The sequence below is a fragment of the Sturnus vulgaris genome, chromosome 1 (genome assembly GCF_052056855.1).
Source record: "Sturnus vulgaris isolate bStuVul1 chromosome 1, bStuVul1.hap1, whole genome shotgun sequence".
Classification (NCBI taxonomy): domain Eukaryota; kingdom Metazoa; phylum Chordata; class Aves; order Passeriformes; family Sturnidae; genus Sturnus; species Sturnus vulgaris.
In genome coordinates, this window is record NC_142243.1 from 87,277,205 (window position 1) to 87,297,992 (window position 20,788).

Genomic DNA, 20,788 nt, shown 5'->3' on the forward strand with positions numbered 1-20,788 from the left:
CTTGTGAAATTTAATTTCAGCTGTGAGTGTAAATTAGAAGAAAATGTAATCCTTTGTTTAATCTACATGGTTTGAATGGAAGCTGAATGTCATAAGTATTTGCTACTTTTAAGAAATGTGATTAGTTTTCGTGACTCTTCCATAGAAGGAAATTAATTCAGTGAAATTTGCCTTTTGATTGGCATTGTATGATACAATACTGATAGGAGCATTATGCTATTTAATGTCATGGGTTTTTATTTTCCCTGCAATTATCTTTTTTTCACAGTTTCCCTTTATTCTGTACTAGAAAGTTAAAGCAGTGCACTTGCATATATGGAACACAAGTCAGCTACTGTAGACTTTTGTTTAATACCGATGCAGTAATCTGAAAGTTTTGTTAGTTCCCCTCTGAGATCTTGCTGCTGGGCAAGGAAGGGAATTGTCCTGCTGTGCTCTGCACTGGAGTGGCCTCACCTTAAATGTTTTATGCAGTTTTGGGTGCCACAATATAAAAAAGACATTAAGCTATTAGAGAGCACCCAAAGGAGGGCCACAGGGATAGTGAAGGGCTTGGAGGGGACACTGCATGAGAAGCAAATGAGGTCACTTGGTTTGCTCAGCCTGGAGAAGAGGAAATTGAAGGGAGACCTCATTGCAGTCTTCAGCATCCTCACAAGGGGAAGTAGAGATGCAGATACAGATCCCTTCACTCTTGTGACCAGTGCCAGGACTCAAGGAATTTGCCAGGGGAGGTTTAGGTTGGGTTATCCTAAAGGAAAAGGTTTTCCATGGAGAGGGTAATTGGGCCCTGGAACAGACTCCCTAGAGGAGTGGTCCCAGCACCAGCCTGGCAGAGTTCAAGGAGTGTTTGGGCAATGTTCTTAAGGCACATGGTGTGACTCTTAGGGTGTCCTGTGTGGGGTCAGGAGTTGGATCTGATGATCCTGCTGGCTCCCTTCCAATTCCCCATACTCTATGATTATTTCTTCTAATATGCCCACATTTATTCACGCATTAGAAAAGCCTAGAAAAAACTTCCTGGGAACTAAACAAAACTTTTTTCTGTCATGCTATTTCTGCTTTACATAAATGGAAATTTAGTGGTTCCAGTGGGAGAAAATAATTTTCTTTGATATGCCAGTTTTGCTTCAGAACAAATATCAGCAATTGTTTAAAAAATTAATGCTTTAAAAGAAAAACAAAGGAAAATTTTAAACAGTGCCTGAAGGCACATGACATGAAAGACTTCTACAAATAGCAAGGTATCTACTAGTGATACATCAAAACGTTATTGACTTGAATCTTCTTTTGTTTTTTTAACTACTACTGGGCTTCAGTGTACTGCGTTTAGCTATTATTTGAAAACTCTTTATCGTGTACAAGTTTTGTGTGTGAGTTAATCTTCATCCTGTTTTTTCAGCTTTTTACCATGCAGTGACTTAATGATTTTTAGATTACTTTGTCCCGAAGATGAGGAATGAAAAATTAAAGGGGCAAAATAAATGTGTGCTTAGTCAAACTGCACCTGTTACTAGAATGAAGATATTTTTGTCTCTATGCATCTGGACTTTAACAAATTCAATTGAGGGGTGCCCCACAGAGAAAATCTAGGGCTACCATCAATTTATATCTTTACTGAAGGTACTGGAACAATTATAATTGCTGTTAGGATTAAGCTTTTTTCTTCGTTTGTTTTAATTTGGAACAGCATAGATTTATTTAGCCAGTAATCAAATAATGCTGATGTCATGGTTTAACTTAAGGCCCACTCACACAGCCAGTTGCTTACTCTCCCCCAGCGGTGTGTGAGAGAGAATATTAGAAGTGATAAAACTCATAAGTTGAGATAAAGACTCTTTAATACTTAAAGAAAAAAAAAAAAAAAAAAAGAGCCACACACAAAGCAAGGAATTCATTCTGCCTTTCCCATAGGCAGGAAGGTGTTCAGCCGTTCCCAGGAGAGCAGGGCCCCCATCACACCTAACATTGCCTTAGGAAGGCGAATGTCATAGCTCCAAACATTCCTCCAATTCCTCGATCTTCCCCCATGTTACAGGCTGAACATGATGCCATATAGTATGGAATGTCCCTTTGGTCTGTCAGGGTCAGCTGTCCCACTGGGACCCCTCCCCAGCTCCCTGTGCACCCTCCCTGTTCTCCTCACTGGCGGAATGGGAGAGGAACAGAAAATATCTTGGCTCCAAGGGCGGCTCAGCAATAGGGATAACAGCATCCCTGTGTTATCAACGTTGTTTCCAGCACAAATCCAAAACATACCCCCATGTCAGCTATTGTGAAGGAAATTAATTCTGTCCAGCACAAAACCAGCATAGCTAGCACATCTGTCAGGCACACCAGAAGAGGTAAGTCACAAACAGCATCAAGTCCAGTGGAGCAGCAACTCTTTCAGTGACAATGTTTTGCACCTTCACCCCCCACCATTTTTCTTCTTTTGCTTGAAAAGAAAAAAGCAAAAAGACACAGTTGTTGTTCTTAAACTACCTTCCAATTCCAAAGTTATTTTTGCTAGATTGCTACAGGTTGGTTGCACCAAGAACCAAAATAAACCTAAGAATGCATTGTCTGCTCAGGATTTTTCTTGGTCTCCTAAGCTGTGTATGATTTTAATGTAGAGCTCTAAAATTTCAATCAAAGGTGTGACTTTTTTTTTCTCTTGTGAATTTAGCTAAACAGTTTTTCTCAGCAAAACATCAATAATCTAAAAATTGCAGAAAAGTCTAATCTAAAATTTTAACCAAGTGTATAAATTGCAGTAACAACCTACCTTACCCCAGAAGATTAGGTATATAAACAAATTCTACTTTAGATTTTATAGTTGGTCTCTTCTGTGATGTAGATTTTGTAGCAATATATTGCATTGTTGAACCAATTTCTGAACTTCATAACGCAGAAAAGCAGCTACTACTTATGTTTATTCATGGGTTTTTAGTGGCTCCAAACTCTGGAAATCACTCAATAGGAGACAATGTTTGGTTTTGAAAACTGGTGTTTGACCTCTTTTTGTTGATTACTAAGTATTTAGCCTTTTTATTCATATGTGTAACAAGTGTTAACAGTATACTCTAGAACTTGGAGTGCTTAAAAAGATTTAATATTTTATGATTTATTTTTCTTTTCACAGGGATAACACTCTACAGCCAACCATATGGAGGAGCCTTGTTGGATGAGGATAAAATGTGAGCAAACTCTTAAAATGTTTCACAGCAGACAATTGAAACTATCAATTAAATAAGAATATATACCTCCTGCAATAGATGCTGTGAATTGATAGACACAATTCTGTTCTACTAAGGGAAGAATATTTTAGTGTGGTCTGTCTGTCAAGCCCACTGTTTATACCAAAAGTGGTTGCAGTATTTTGTAAAGAAATATACTGATTTTATGCTGAGTGTGTCATAACAGTTTTAAATAAGGTAACTTTCAAATGATTTTTTGAGGGTTTAAATTTTAGTTTTCTGTAAAGGGGAAATATTTGCACAAGCTTCACTTTACACCTCGGATGCATGCTGTGCTCTGTAATTCGCCTATAGTTTTGTAACTTAACACATCTTGTTCCTGTTCTTTAATTAGATGTTGACAGTGTGGAGACATTGTGTCCCTGCTCATTGCAGGATGTTGGAACTGGGCTATCTTTAAGGTCCCTTCCAACCCAAACCATTCTGTGATTCTATGGTGTTTGCAGTCAGGATTAAGGTCCTAATGTCCAGTCCTAGTGTTTTGGTGAGAAGTTGGCCTGAAAAATGAGGGTTTTTTCCCCGTTGTGTTTCCATTGCATTGTTTTGCTTCTTACCCTAGAATGGAGAACATCCGTCAGTGTGGGGTGGCACTGTGTATCATGCTGGGTTTCTCAATCCTCACTGCATCCATCGGAACTGCCACAGTGAAAGACAGAGTATCTGGGACAAAACGCTTGCAACACATCACAGGCCTGGGTTACAAAACTTACTGGCTTGCTAACTTCTGCTGTGATATGGTATGTATTATGTGGGGCAGGATGTGCTCAGGTGTACATTTTAGGCTAGTTTCTTATAAATAACCAAAAGGAGATATGGTCACAAGATACACAAATAAGATTTGAATTGCACAGAGTGCACAGCTCTTGGCTGACATGATAACAAACTCTAAGTCACCATTCCTACTTTAATTCTGGGCAAGGATTGTGTTCCTTGCTTCCCAAAGCAGAATTGCAAATGATTTGGTAGCTTTAGCTAATAAAAAGAAGTTGGTTAATCAGCCTAGACAGAAAGAATCTTCCACACAGCAGCTCATAGCAGGAATTTCTATGCTTTGGATTTTGCCATGCAGGGGCAAAACCTTACAAATTAGTGGAGAAAACTGAAAATACTAGTCAGCTACTTTAAGGGATAATTATGTGTTGTTGTGGATAATATGAGAGATATGTATGATTGGTACCTTTTACTTGTGGCAAGCACTGGAAGCAGTAGCACGAGGATGTGGTGGAGTCACCATCTCTGGAGGTATTTAAAAGCTGTATAGATATGGCACTGAGAGACATGGTTTAGTGGTGGACTTGGCAGTGCTGGATTAATGGTTGGACCTCATGCTCTTAAGGTCCTTTCCAACCTTTAGGTTGGATTCTATGATACACTGGTCAGGAACAGAAATTTTTGGAACACTGTTTTCATTTAGACCGTTCTAATTCTGAAACATTAGATCTTTACCCATCCATGCTTGAAATCAGAATTTTCATCCTTGAGCAATCTTGAGGTAAGAGGACATTTTTCAAAATGTTATTTACTTGGCCAATCAATCTTGCTATTTCTTTTTGCTGCTGCTTCAGATAAGAAGACTTGGTTAAAAACAGTCCTTCATCATTCAGTTTCTCCTTGTGAACAAAGTCAACTCCTCATTATTTTCTGTCAATCTCCCAAAATGTTCTCACAAATTCAACACAGTACTGCATGATCAATCATGATGTGGGAAAGAACAGACACTGCTTTAAATGCTAATTGTGCTGCAGATCATTTAGGGACACTGAACACATGAATATATGAACTGTCAAATTTTAAATCCCTCTACGTATTTCAAGTATTACAGGCTATGTCCTGTATTACTGGTAGCAGAATCTTTACTAGGTCTGCAGAAGTATTTGATTTATGAAATTGCTCTCATGAGAATCAGGCTGTTCTCACTGTATTTATAGGCATGAATGATATTCATTACTATGTTCAACAAATGGAAAAAGTGTAAGTGCTAAGAAAATTTAAAGAGAACTAGAGACGTTTTGTTCAGATCAAGCTTGTGTCACTAGAGGGGCAAAATTAAAGTTGTTTTGTCGTACATGCACAAATTCTGTAATACACCATGATTTCAGGGTAAGAGTTCCCATAGAATTTGATTTTTAAATTATTTATTTATTTCTAGACAGAAGCCCTAGGTCTATTGAAAAGTACGGGGACTCAAATGCTTTGTGATTTCTCTACAATATTTTTATACAGCTTCAGTGTAACTGAAACATATATCTGTGGGTGGTACTTTATGATACTTGTATATGGCAAAGAAAAGGTACACTGTGAATAAGATGAGAACATTACATCCATCTACATTTTACTCCATTGCCCTTCTCTTAAAAAAGTATGTTTTCCCAGTAGCAAAGACATGATGGCCTCTAGTTTAATTTGGAACAGGTTTTCATTGTACTTCAGAATGAAAGTCTAATTTTGACAGTATGTTGTTCTACACCGAATATTTAGCTAGACCTTGATTTACTGCCTCTATTGCAGTCGTATCTCAGAATCTCAGTTCTATTAAGTTAAAGCTATAAAGCTAAATATTACACAAGCAGAAATGGAGGCAGTCAGCACCCTAGTGAGCTCCGGTTCAGTGCACAGAGCAGGCAGACACTAAAAGTGGAACTGAGCACGGGTTTTCACATCCTGACAATGCAATTTGCAAGCAGAAACCCTCTCTCTTCAATTCTTGGATATGAATCTCCTGTACCACTCCCACCCTGCTACCCTTAAGTATTTGGTTGCCGTTATGTCAAGAGACTAAACAGAGTTTCCTGTTGCCTAATGGGTGTAATGCTTTTACATATTGTGTCCATTCCCAATAAAAGATATAATTTGCTTCATCAGCACACATGATCCTTCATTAAAATCTCTTTTAAAATTGTGTCATTATGATTATCCCATATGATTGCAGCACCAATCAGTGAAACTGCTGTTTCTGAAACCAAGCCTCTGTATTCACAGTATAATTTGATGTTTTGGAACAATAGCCCCGTACGGACTCATTATCTGGAAGAGTTAGCTTGTTAAATGGATGTATTGGAAAGGTCAATAGAAATAGGATTAAGGGGGATATTCTGTAGTCAGATTTTATCTTGTCAGGTTGTTTCTTACGTAGGGGGCAGTTTCACAGCAAGTGCAGACTGTCAAATCTCCAAGCTCTTCTGCCTATTTCTTTCTAACTTCTACTATAATTGTATTGCAAATATGGAGAAGTTAATTTGTAGAACACTTCCATGCAAGTTAGGTAAGACCAGTAAGGGATGCTCACCTACTCAATGTTTTTTATTTCTGTTTCTAGCTGTTTTACATGGTTCCAGTCACCCTGTGTGTTGGTGTTATTAGTGCCTTCCAGCTATCAGCCTTCACTTTCCGAAAGAACTTGGCAGCCACTGTTCTCCTGCTGATACTCTTTGGGTATGTGATTGGAAATGCTACTATGGAATTACAGCTTCTAAGAAACAAACAAATCTTTAGATGTAGTTTGCACCTGCCGGTGGATACGTGGTTTTCTGTCTTTGTAACCAATTATGACTCAGCAAAATATAGTGAGAAAACAGGCTGAAATGTGAGCTTGAAAATTAAACACAAAAAGTGGAGGGAGATTTACTCACATACACACACACACAATAAAAAGAGTGCAAACGTCTCAGAAGATACTCAGCCTGTATAACAAGTTTGTTGTTAGAAATTGATTGTATGTTATCTTCCAGAAAATGAGAGAATATTAATAATATAGGTCAGAATTTCAGTGCTTAGCTGTGCAGAATATCATCAAGAAGTTAAGAAACAGCTTTTATTGCAGGTCTATACATTTTCTGTAATTCAAGATATCTCCAGGAGTTTATATTTCCAGTGAGAACGCTGTCCAATGTGAAGTACTGGGCTGATTGGAGATTTGTCTCCCAATAGTACTGTGAGAGAGGAAAGTTCTACCATGCTACTCTCTTGCTTAGTTTCACAAGAAAACAACAACAAAAAGAAAACAAACAAAGCCCAAAAAACCAAAAACAAAACAAAAAAACCCCAAAAAACCCAAGCAACCAACAAAAAGAAAAAAAAACAACCAAAAAACCTCTTGTGGAAGGTTAAAATAGCTGGTTAAACAGAGGATGGATATGTCTATAAAGTAAGCCTGTTCAGCCCTGGGATCAATCAAATTAATAGTACATTCTGTTGTGTCACTCAAGGGGCAAAATTAAAGGTTTGTTGTACATGCACAAATTCTGTAATGCACCATGATTTCAGGGTAAGATTTCCAATAGAATTTGATTTTAAATTTATTTTTTTATTTAAAGACAGAAGCCCCAGGTCTATTGAAACATACTGGGACTCATAACTTTTCCCATGTGCTGTCTAAGGTGATGTTAGGAATGCTGAAGATTAATTGTTAAAGGAGAAGGCTTCTGAGAAGTTTATTTTTTATTTCAAGCAACTAATTGTTGGTACCTTTGTAGGGCATATCTTGCATGACAGATGTTTAGATAATGAAATATAGCTGCTTCATGCGAGAATGGTAGGGAAGGAAAGAAGAAAGGACTTTCTACAAAGTCAGGACATGTTCTATTCCAGAAAGAGTCTCAGATAAACTCTTCAAAAAAACCCCCAATTTACTATATTGCCTCTTGAAATTGTTTTCAAGGTTTTGTGCCTTCAGCAACTCATTTTTTTGAAACTGTTTAGGTATCCTCAAAGCTGGATCTTTTCTTGGAAATTATAGCATAAGTTTATGCAGAAGCATACTTCATAATTTTCCTTCATCAAATGCCTTTTGCTAGCCAAAACAAGCCAAGACTTCCATTATAAAACCTTCAAAATTATTTGCATAATTCTATTTATCATTTTTCTGTATAATTCCAGTTTGAGCTTGTCTTCCTGGATGTGAATAGCCAAGCTAGTATGAAATATTCTAGAGGTCATGATGTTAGGATCTTGTAAATAACTTGTATGAAACATCCAAAGTCATAATTTCCTTCTCTCTGTATCTTTTGTATCACCCTCACTTCCTTTCTTCTGCACATCCATCAGTGATTCCTTCAAGATAAAGGCACAAATTCTAGCCCGTCTTAGTGCAAAGATTTCACACAATGAAATCTCACACCTTTTTTTAATTAGCTTTGCAACCATTGAATCCTTCTCGTGCTCCAGTTGCTGTCATATTAACGAGGCACAGGCTTCTATAGAAATCTTAGCCAAGCAGCAATTGAAGCACACAGTACAGATGTGTATGTCTACTGAAGTCATGGCAGGTTTTTTCTGGTGTGCTATGGGCTCTGGTCCTGCTCACAGTGTACTATTAAGTGCCAGTTATGCTGGCATTGTTTTAACCAAAATGTTTAGTTAAACTTTGAGTATTTTAGAAAAACAGTCATTGAATGAAAATGGGTCTTATTTTGTTGACTGCAGATGCAGCTTAATCAGCTCAATACAATCCCTCCTGTACTCCTTCAGCTTTGGCTGACAAAACTGATGTTTCAGTGATTTTTAACAAGGAAATCTGTGTATTCAATGTGTATTAACATATATCAAAGATCCAATAGCTGTCTGTAAGTTTAACATGTCTCAAGGACACTGATAAACTTCAGAGTTGCCACTCTTTCTAATCTACCCTTTATTCACTCTAACTACACTGTAAATGTGATCAAGGCTGTTGTGGCCATTCTATTCTTCTCCAATACCGTGCATATAATCCTTATTCATCTTCATGCCATCATCACCTGCATTATTTTCCTTTAAAAATGTTTTTTCTTTCAGGGTACGTTTGCACAGATTTTCTGATCTAGAACAAAGATAAAAAGAGCCCAGTTATATAAAAAAGTTAAAAATAAGAGAGTGTACTTTAAAGAATAATCAAGTTTCTTTGTGTGCTACTTTAAAAGTGATTTCCTTTAAAAACATAGCTAAACTGCATCTTTTTGCCTTTTAGATGATTGCAGAGGTGTTTGCTAGTCCGAATGCTTAAGCAATTTTGTCCAAAATGTTCTGTCTTTTATACTTAGAAAATGCTAAATTTCAGCTGCAGCTGGAGGAAGAGAATGAGGATAGGAATGTAGATGTTACTGGCCACAACTTTAAAGGCTGCCTTTGAACATCATGGAACTAGGATTCTGAAAGTCTTACTCATTTCTTAGCAGCTATAAGCAAACAAATCAAATTTGGCTTTCATTTAAAGCACAGCAACAGCACTGTAAATCATGTATCTTTCCTGAGCTGTTTCCAAGGATGGACTTGTATTTATTATATTGTTATTCTGAGAACAGTGATTTTGGTATCACTGAAGGGAAGAAAGGAGTGCATAATGAAGACTGGGAAAAGGATGCTGAAAAGTATCGTGGGCTCTAGAATACTTACAATTTCATTTGAGACCCAAACATTGAGTCATTTAACCTTTATCTTCCTACAAACTGAAGATAACATTATTATTACTTCCCAGCAGAATTTGCAATTTTGTTTTTTAAGGTAAAGGATTTTGGCATTCTCCAATGCAAAAGATTAATCTATAAAGTACAGAATACTGAATTCAAAAGGGAATGACTTAGTTTAGTATTCTAAAGTCATTTAGTAAAATGACTTTTATGGCCTAGTTTAGTCATCTAAACTACATTTTAAGGCAATGAAGATGCGAATTCACAGATTTTTGGCTAGTTGCTCTTGCATTGAGCTCACTATTAAACCAGTTATACACATATTTATTATTGTATAGGAAGTGTTTATATATACATTGCATATATACTTATCGTTGTGCAATAGTGTAAGCTGATACCTATGCTCCTGCATTCTATATACTGCTTGTTTGATAGATATATCTTGCACTATGTTGAATGGAAAATAAATTTTCCTTACATGGCATGCATGCTCTGATTGTCTGGGCCTTGTTTTAATCTTTATAAACATCTCTTATAAATAAAAACATGTGTGTGCTCCATTGTGGATAGGCATAATTTGACTTGTCATAATGGAGGTGCCTTCCTCCTTCCTTTAAAACTTCTCACTGAAGATGATGTAGCTGTGGACATGCTGTCTTATCCTCATAGCTCATAGTGTTATGCACTCATTTTTGATAGCTATTACTCTACTGACAACCTGGTTAAAGTAATAACATGGTCTGTAGGATTTTTCAATTCTCACATATCACTGGCACAAATATTAGTTCCAGTTGAGAAATTATTGTTTTTAACTTCTTTTTCTTCTCTTTCTCTGTTCCTTGCCTCCTCCTTATTTTTTTGCCTTTTATAAAAGCCTCTCAGAAAAGATAACTGCTCAGCATCAATTATTTAAGCTTTAAATGTTTGGTTTTAATTCTATATTTATGTAAGAGGCTTGATAAGGTACATGGGTTTACAGTCATTCAGAAATCAGGATTACGAGCTGTCTGGAACAGTTAAAGTAAATGTCTGCAGCTGCTATATGCAAAAATGGATTATATCTGCGTGTAACATGGCAGTAAATATTTGTACGTCTTATACTTCTATGGAAGTATAAGCCAATTGTTTAAAGAATATGTATCCCAAATTTGTCCCTTTTTAAAATTTACTTGTTCTGAGGAGTTGTTCTTTTCTCTTAAAAATAAGGAACAATAATTGTGGGTTTTTTCTAGCATGATAACTGACTTTTTTGGGGGTGGTGAGGCAAAAACATAACTTATTTGTGACAGTTTTGTTTCTTTAAACTTTCAGATATGCAACTTTACCTTGGATGTATCTTGTATCAAGATTCTTCTCAAGTTCAGATGTAGCTTTTATTTCTTACATCTCCTTAAATTTTGTGTTTGGCCTGTGTACCATGCTGGTGACCCTCTTACCTCGCTTGTTAGCTATAATTTCCAAAGTGCAGGTCAGTATAAAATCTTTGGTTTGCCTTTTTCATAACTGAGATGTATACACAGACATGCATGCATATATATATTTGAGAATGTTCATATGTTGTGTGTTTACATAGTTATACAGATAAGATTTTTCCAGAAAAAAACTCCATGTGGTTTTAAAATATTCATTATTTTTCAGTCCTAGAATATACTGTATTGACTGTTCCCATCTTGAATTTTAACTTGTCTGTAACCCAAAAAAGCATGCTGTAATAATGGAAAAACAGTGTTAACTGAAACTTTGACATTTTCTAGACCATTAAGTTGTAATTGGCACATAATGGGAGCTGTTCTGGTCCATTAAATAGATTATATGCATCGTAAAATGTGAATAATATTGACATAAAAGATAAGCTGCATATTCCTAGGATCACTGATGCACTGTATGAATAGTAATTTATACACTGCATTCTAACGCCATGTATGTAATTTTAATTAGTCATAATGGTACTTAAACCACTTGATGGAAAGGAGTTTCCGAATGAGTATGACTCTCTTTTTGTGTACAGGTCAAAAACTTGATATTTGAAGTTAAATCTGGATTATGTGTCATGCAAGTGGGTAAACAAATTTGGTATTCACTTGAGTTTAAGTTGGTAATTTAGATTCAATAGTATTCAAATGTTAAAATGTTAAGGAAAAAGAAGAATCATGGCTACATGTGTTTTGATACCCTCTGTGAACTTCAACTAAGATTAGAATGCCATGGATGTAGAAAGTAAAATGCAATATGATATGAACCTTGTCCCCAGAATAGTTCACAATATGTGTTTTAGAATTCAGTTTACCATGAGTGAGATTTGAATGCAGTATTCAATTTTGCAAGTGTGCTTATTAGGCTGTTGGAGAAAACTAATTCTTTTCCTTTTTTCTTTATTCCCCTCCATCCTTGCCACATTTTAATACAGAGTTTTCAGAACATCTACAATATCCTCAAATGGGCATTCATCATATTCCCACAATTCTGCCTAGGCCAGGGTTTAATAGAACTTTCGTACAATCAGATCAAATTTGACTTGACCAGGAATTTTGGAATAGATTCTTATGTGAGCCCCTTTGAGATGGACTTCCTGGGCTGGATTTTTGTGGAAATGTCCCTTCAGGGAACACTACTGCTTCTTTTACGTCTTTTCCTTCATTGGGATCTCCTCTGGAAACCAAGGTGTGTTATCATTTGTATTCTGCCACAGCGGGCACTAAACTAATTTTTGGAGAAAGAAAATGGGGTGTGTTCCTTTGAACAACTGAAGATAAATACTTCTGATACCATGGCATACCTGAATTAATGCAAACTACAGAAAAAATACAAGTAGTTGTTTTTCCCTTGAATGCTGATCAGAATTGATCACCAAGTGCTAAGGGGTTACAGCCAGGGAAATAAGAGTTATGCAGAGGGCAGCAATGACCAGTTTGCCACGTATCACTTATTATCCTCCTCTCTTGTAGGAGCCATTGCTCAGCTAACAGCATGGGCAGCCCTTCAGAAGATGTTGATGTAGAGATGGAGCGGCAGAGACTCTTTGGTGGAAGAACTGCTAATGATGTCCTGCTTCTGTACAACCTCAGGAAGTGTTACGGAGGCTTCAGTAAGAAGAACACAGCTGTGGAAAACATAAGCTTGGGCATACCAAGGGGAGAGGTAAAGGGGTCTTTCTTTGTCCCCTTTTATAAAGTAACACTTCATTCTGAGCAATTGTTGAGACATACTCAGTGTGCCTACACGCTGTAGGCCTGTAGATAGCAGCAGAAAAATTTCAGTTGTAGTAATTTCTGAAAATCAATGACTGGATAAAAGCAGAAGCTCTGGTAATGCTGAAAAAGCAACTGTTCATGTTGGCTTTTTTTTTTTTGTTAAACATTCATCAGAATCTCAATTTTTTTACTTCTTGTTTATCTTTACCAAATGACTGTACTATAGGCTAACAGAAAAAGCAAGTAAGGTAGCATAGCAGTTTAGTGCTCAAAGAGAAAACAGAATATACCCAACTCAATAGCAAACTAGGGACTGGATCTGAATTCATTACCACAGCACCCTTTTAGTTCCCGTGCTGAAATCATCACAGTACATTTGAATATAGCATATACAAATAAACTATTTCAATAAATTGAAATTTAGTGTTGAACATGTTTGTGTTTGGGGGCTTTATTCATTATTTGGAGTTTTTGGGGTATTAGAGATATTAATTTCTAAACTACTGAGAAATTACTTCGTTGCTAATATAAAATTGGAAGATCTGAGAAACTTGCACATGGCAGCACAGGTGCAGTGATGTCCTGCTACTTACTGATCAGCTGTTGGGTAACTGAGGTAACCAGGAGGATGTTATTGTTGATTAAAGCCTATCAATCAATAAGAATGTTCATGACAAAAGTATTTCAAAATCATAAAGGATTGTGTGTAGATTTAATATGAATCCTATCCCAGCTTTAGCATTTAGTTATTGCAGCTGGGGGTCTGAAATAAGTGTTCAAGATGAGTGTGTCTCTCGGATGTTTGGTGTTCACTTGTACAGAGTGAAGCAGCTCATGAGAAGCTTGGAAATATTGACTCTAGGGACTGATAGCCAGAGTTTGGAAGCAGGACCTAAAATCCTCCTGTTCAAATGTAGCATTTACTAATAATATGGATAAATAATGAGTTTAATTGTTGGGCAGGTTTTTAAGAGGAGGGCTAGAATCCTAAATAAATCACTTTTAGTACTTAAGGGGTAATCAAAATTATTATATATATATATATGAGGGATTTTCAACTGATTTTCTATGGGAAAAGGAATTTGCACACACATTGTATCCATGTACAGTTTCTTACAGACATATAATAGGAAATGTGTAAAGTTGAGAAGTTCTAAGGGGCAATATTTTTTTCTGTTTGTTTTTTTTTTTTAATATCTCTGATAGTGTTTTGGACTCCTGGGAACAAATGGAGCTGGGAAAAGCACAACATTTAAGATGCTGACTGGAGATATCATCCCATCTGCAGGACGTGCTGTTATCAGGACTCCTACTGGGTAAATAACACAGGGTTTGATCAGAACAGTGCTAATTGATAATACACACGATCAAAGACTCAGCACATCTTCAGTCCTTTATACCGTACTCTAGGGACCTATTTTGTTCCCTTTTAAATGTATATTACGTTATTGCTGTTAAGTCTCTGTGGAAAGGCATTTTAGCATTATTTAATTCTGTTTGACAGCTTTTTAAATTGAGAATAAATTTGTCTGGTAGCAAAAGAGAAACTCTAAGAAGAGTAACATACTCCTTCTAAAACTTAAAAAAAAAAATCTTAACATACGTTAAAAAGCATGGACACAGGTTTTCCAGGCTTAGGCAGATGAGCAGTGCTTCAAACAGGTAATTTTAAAATATTTTCCTACACTTATGTACTTCAGAGTAATTAATTAATTACTTGATCAATATGCTATATAATTAGGGTAAGAGGTCGGGTTGGTGAGATTTATCATTCTGATGGAGTGAAAAATGAATAATGGACTTTGGGTTAGATCCCAGCAAAACTGGAGGGGAAAGAGGTTTTTTTTTCAGTCAGTAGTAGGTATGTATATACACATATAAAAATGGATTTTGGGTTCTTTTTCTAAATGATGTACATTTCAAAATACTTTTTGAACAAGTACAGGCCAAGAGTTTAATTTAGAAATTTTTAAAGGAAACATTTTTGAGTTTTGAAATTGGCAAGTTATGTTTGTTTGGTTTAGAAATGCCTTCATAGGTCATTGTTTCCTTACCTCTGTGCAAAGACAATGATTATCAGATTTTACTTCAAAGAATAAGTAGCTTCAGTTATTACAAAACAGTTTTCTGGGAAATTTGCACTTTTGAAATGGGCAATATCACCACTGTCCAACGTAATTTTACTTCAGTGTGTTTTTTCATTATCTTTCATTGCACATAATAAAAAAATGTTGATCATAAAGCAGAAATAATTTTAAAAAACCAAACAGATTTTGGGAAAAATATTCTTAAGAGAAGAAGTCGTGTGAGTGAGACTTTAAAATGGTCAGAGAGACTTTTAGGTGATTGTTTTCATTTATAATTTTCCAGACATTTTTCATTTTTATAATTTTCTGTCTTAAACAGAAGACAAAATTTTTCAGACATTAAGCAAAATTAAAAATAACATAAGTGATTTAAAATTAGATAAAAATCAGCATTCATTATTCTTTGAAACTGATGGATGGCTTTGCACCAGATATGACAAGGTCAGAAGTTTATAGCATGAGTCTGAAGAGGATTTGAGATTTGGAGAAATAAAACTATTTATAGTATTTCTTTTTCCTAAAATATTGCCATCGGGGCTTTAGGACATTTAATCTCCCATGTTTTGTTTAGATTCTGAGCAGTATTTTTCTGTAGATTTTGATGGGACTTGCCTTGGGTCCCACCTGTGCATTCATGGATCACATATGGCTGTCCCTGTACAATGTGGTCCCAGGTCTGTATCTGGGTAAATTATTCGGTCTGGTGTGACAATTCCAAAATTTTAACATCTACTTGAAAGCAAATATTAAGTTATAAGAATATAATTCATTATTTTATATATTGATATTTACAATATGCTTCCTATTATATATATTTTGAACCCCTTAAGATATTTTTTAAAAAGTTACAAAACAATTCAACAATGCCTGGATTCCTTTTATCAGCTGTGTTGCTATGTACCTGTGGTTAAACAGATAAAAATATTTCTAAGGTCAACTTTAGTGTGCTACTGGCTTTTTACAGTAGGCTAAATGTTGTCCCTGGACATTGTGTATGTCACTTTCATTTCCCATACTGTGTTTTGTAAATCCAACATGAAAGCATATATTAAGATGCAATGTTGTTTACCATATACTAAAACATAGGTAATGAAATTTGACACATTTAGGAGACTTGAGAGAAAGCCTTAGACGATTGAATTTCAGTGCACAAAATTCCCTTGACAATGTTAATTATTGCCTTGTATTATGGTGGTGTCAATCGAGTTTATGGATTTTGTGTTTGCAGCAGCTGAAGTGAGCGTAAATCCCATATTCCCAAGTTTTCAAAACTTAATGCTAATTCAAGAAGGCAACCTTAACCAAGAGCTGCTATTATGCAGTAGCTAAACTTAAAGAAACAAACAATTTGAGGCTGTGAGAAGAAATTTGTGTCCCTCCTGACTTTGTTCCTTGCTTCATATTTTGGAAACTGCTCTTGAGCAGATCATGGTGTATTGTGTTGCTGTACGCCTGAGAATCACTACGAGGCAAGTTTGCTTACTCTTCCAGAGGTGAGGTGGTAACCACAACATGTCTGGAGAACCACTCCTCAGCAGCTAAGAATGACTAAAATTACTAATTGCAGGGAATTTTAGGTTGATTTGTTTGTATTTATGATTCAGCTAAATGAAGGAAGGGGGTATTATTATAAGAAGGTTTATCCTTTTCTTACTCTGGTAGTGTACTCAGAAGCCTGGTGTTCCTGGCACAGAGCCTACAGTCAGCAGAAGAAAGCAACTGCTGATCACAACTGCAGAATATTTATTGGTCAGCAGAACTAAATTTTTTGTTTAAAATTTACATCATGAAGGAGATTCCATAAAAACATTATCTCTGATACCTATTCCTGATGAATAATGCAGATTAGATGTAGATTTTGGGTTTGACTGGAAAGAGCACATCTTTTACCCTCTGTGAAATGACCAGATACTGTAGTCTGATGGATCCTTCACAGAATCAAGAAGTGGTTTGAGTTGGAAGGGACCTTTAAGATCCTGTAGTTCTAATCCCCCTCCATGGGCAGGGACACTTTCCACTAGACTAGCTTAATCAAAACTGCATCTAACCTTGAACACTTCCAGGCATGCGGCATCCACGGCTTGTCAGGGCAGCCTCTTCCTGTGATTCACCATCCTCACAGTAAAGAATTTCTTCCAAACATCTAATCTAACCCTACCTTGATGATGCTAATTTTATTCTATGCATAAAATCCTTAATTAATAACAGTTTCCATTTCTTTGCATAACTATGCCTGAAAGTTTCTGTTTTAAAAACAAAAAACAAAGAAACCAAACAAAAAAACAAACAAATTCATGCAAACATTTTCCTGATTGATACTGAATATAAAATGAATTCAGGGGTGTCTTTTTGAGGCAGGTGCCCTGATAATGGCCTTGAATTATATTGGACAGCTATTGCACCTTGGAACAACATAAATCTAGGAATGGAAGATGGGATTTTTCAAAGGTATAAGTTGAACACAATAGAATTTTTGAAATTCTACCTTCAATTCAATTCAAGTTAAAATATCTTGGAAATGCAGAGGGGTTATAGAGAAAGAGCCTCACACACCAATAATCAACTTGAATTCAAGGAACTGCTGCTATTAGTCTCAGAGAAATTTTAAAAAAATATACTTCTGAGAAATAACTTCCTTTTTAACACTACATAAGAGCAGATTCACATCTTCAAGTACTTTAAAAAGATTTGTTGGCCTCTAGGTTGGTTGTTTGCTGAATGTGTAATACCACCACCAAAAAAAAAAAAGCTTATTCCTAAAAATATGAGACCTGTGTCTGTTTTCAGAACAAAAGTTAATAAAATCCATAGAAGGTAGGTATTACACGTTAGTTTTCAGTATCACTGGGATTCATAAGTCAGGATGTCATTAAGTGGAAATGTTTGTTAAATACTAGAGCCAAATTCATCGTTTTTGCAAATTGGTTTTTCCTGGTCTTCTTTGGTGGGGTAATGATTTTGGGGGAGGGAAGGCTTCTGATCTGTTTTAATTGAGGTTTTCTATTTTTTATATACTTCAAATTAAGTGGGTATTTTAAATGCACTATGTGCCTGAACTTTGCATCTGACAATTTGTGTGACTAATGCACATATATAATATACAAGCTGAGCAGTTTTAGTTTTTTTTAAACCTGTTTTTTTTTTTAAATTTTCATATCTCTCTGCAGAAAATGTTTTAGGCAACTTATATAACCTTTGAAGGCCTATTCTAGTTGTTACTGTTGTGTGATTAAAATAGTCCAGTCAAAGAAATAATAGCAATTTATCACCAACCACAGCCAATCTTATGAAGATAATGCCTTTCACTGTGGATTTTACTTTTTTTATTGTTTTGTGTACCTCACTGATATTGCTGTTATCAGTGACATATCTGTGCAAATGAAACAGAGAAGTAATTAACTTCTAGAGAGTGTCTCCATATTCGGGATACTTGCCACTCCAGTATTGAAGTGCACCAAAGGAAGGTGAAGCATTGAAACAGTTACTTCAGAAGGCTTGGAAACAAAATATTGATAGCAAAGTACCAGCAGTATCTTTCATAATGGGCAGAAATAGCAAAAGCAAAAAGGATAATTACTAGAAAGTAGATTATTTTAATAGCATTTGTTTACTTGTATTTCGAAAATATGGTTTTATAAGACGTTAAGAGACTGACAGGCTTTTAAAGAGTTGCAAAACTTAAATATGTTTAATAATTAATTGCATGATCTGCTTGACAATTAGAAGAATTCTTTGTGTTCTCTGTAGCACAGCTGTTGCTCTACAAGAGTAAAAATCGACTAAAATTATCTCATGCTTGGCTCTACTGCCATAACTAGATTGCCACCAATGTGGGAGCTGTCTAAATGAAAGGTGTATGAAACTGTAAACATTTCTGTAGTTACTTTTTCTGTCAAACCCCTTGAAGAAGTAAGGTCTGCATTAAATATGTAAAAAGAAAAGCTGACATTTAACAAAGTGGTATCACAAAGGAGAACAAAGTGACTCTTCGTAGTCTTTGAATGTCTGTAGGGCTAACATACCAGCAGATACTGTACATCTCTTCTACTTTTTTTTTGTGTTTGTGTGTACTTTGGCCAAGCTTTATTTTCTTTCCCTTTCTGTACTTGTGTTTAACCCCTTTTTAGTGACTCTGTCATAAAACCTCTCTCAAGTGAAGAGAGAGCACACAGCTCTCTCACACAGCTTTGAAGAGAAAGTGTCAAAATCCTTTTAAGCCTCATGGCAAGGTCAATGTAAAATAACAAATAACGTGACTGGTGGTTTGTTTGCCTTTTTGGTGCTCTCTGTTTTGCAATCTTCTCTGTTGTACTTTGCTGAATAGAGATGACTTTAAGTTCATACTTAGAGTATAGTGGGGTGCCTATGCAAAAAAATAGATAAACCAGGTGACATCTTGTTCATAAGTTGCCCCATCAAGGGCTGAAGCATTTGGCAATCTTCCTCATGTAATTAATTTATCTCCCATGAATTTCCATCTTCCTTCTGCACAGAGATCCTCCATGACAGCAATTCCCCATCCTATTTGAATTAAGTGTCAGTCATGTCAGTTGTTGGATTACAAAGTCATAGGACCAAAGAACTCCTCTACATAGAGGGAAAACTAAAGTATTTCTTTATAGCTAGAACTTTGACTCTTTTGATAGGTATGATATTCAGCTTGATAAATAATTAAAAATGTAGTTCAAATAGCTTAACTTGAAAGGAAGAATAAATTTGCATCAATATAATGGCTGAAATAGCTGTTTTTACACTGTATATCAATATAATTAGTCTAATTATAATGAAGCTATAGTTACATTAATTATATTTTAACCTTGATTTTTTGTTATGTTAATTGAGCATTAGTATGCACTGAACTGAATGAGTACAATGAAATGTCTAAGTACTTTTGCAATTTGTAAATTTATCTTTCATTTTGACTAATTAATGGAATTTATCTCTCTGCAGAAGCAGATATATATATATGTGGTATTGTAAGTACCATATATATCACTGCATTTAATTGCATTCAAAAACTGGAGAAAAAGCATATAAAAGTGAAACAAAGTGCACAGTAGAGCCAAAAGGGAAACAATTTTTCCAAAACCAGCCATAAGACTGATATCAGGGGTACTAAGCTGTCTCTGGAAACCCAGCACTGAGGGTTACCTTTGAATGCCAGCCCACAACTACCTATAAACAATATTGGTAACCACTGTTGGTAACATTCAAGATCCAAATCTAGTTCTGCAATAGCCACTCTGGCCTTCTGGAAACTGCAGGTCCAGTTTATACATGAGAAGGAAAGAGGTTTTGTCCAATATCATATTCACTCATCCCAGGGGTTTTGTTCTTTCATGTTTCATTGCAGTGTCAGCAAAGGCTTTCTGACCAGAGTGCCCCATGCCACTCCCATATAACCTGTAATCAGATTGCAGGTTTTTCTTTATGCACTCAGAATGAATAGATTAATGTAGAAAGCCTTGAAAGGGTCCCTGGAGGAACAACTTTGAATCAAATATTTTCTATACTCTGATTTTAGTTTATGATCCCAGTATCTTGAAAGTCTGGCAAGTTTGTTTCCTCAATAGTACAAAACTATGAGATGAGCACTCCATAGTGGGGAAAGTCTGATTGAGTCCTGGATGTTTTCTCAGGATATCTTGCACCAAAATATCATGATTCTCACCAAAGTACTTAGACAGGGATGGAATAGAAAATCTTCCATGCTTCAAGTGCTAGACTCCTCTGTTTTTCTTGTGGATGCCAGATGTTCTGTTTACCATTTCTGAAGGAGTTCTAGAAATGCAATTCTGCGACTTTAAAACTATATTTAAAATATAAAGACTTCTGGAAATATTCTGGTGATGTCATTTATTGCAGCTGTTCACTCTACAGGAAAATTTAAC

The 20,788-nt window shown here is 35.9% G+C and overlaps 1 protein-coding gene across 1 annotated transcript in view; it reads left to right on the forward strand.

Annotated features, from left to right (window-relative positions):
- LOC106850770 (ATP-binding cassette sub-family A member 13) overlaps nucleotides 1–20,788 on the forward strand; it is a 139,392-nt gene that overhangs the window by 86,655 nt on the left and 31,949 nt on the right. Inside the window, exons 31-37 of the mRNA XM_088171259.1 lie at nucleotides 3,125–3,179; nucleotides 3,799–3,976; nucleotides 6,556–6,671; nucleotides 10,931–11,087; nucleotides 12,027–12,280; nucleotides 12,565–12,757; nucleotides 14,017–14,126. Coding sequence (XP_088027385.1) covers nucleotides 3,125–3,179; nucleotides 3,799–3,976; nucleotides 6,556–6,671; nucleotides 10,931–11,087; nucleotides 12,027–12,280; nucleotides 12,565–12,757; nucleotides 14,017–14,126 — 1,063 coding nt within the window. The remainder of the gene's footprint in view (nucleotides 1–3,124; nucleotides 3,180–3,798; nucleotides 3,977–6,555; nucleotides 6,672–10,930; nucleotides 11,088–12,026; nucleotides 12,281–12,564; nucleotides 12,758–14,016; nucleotides 14,127–20,788) is intronic.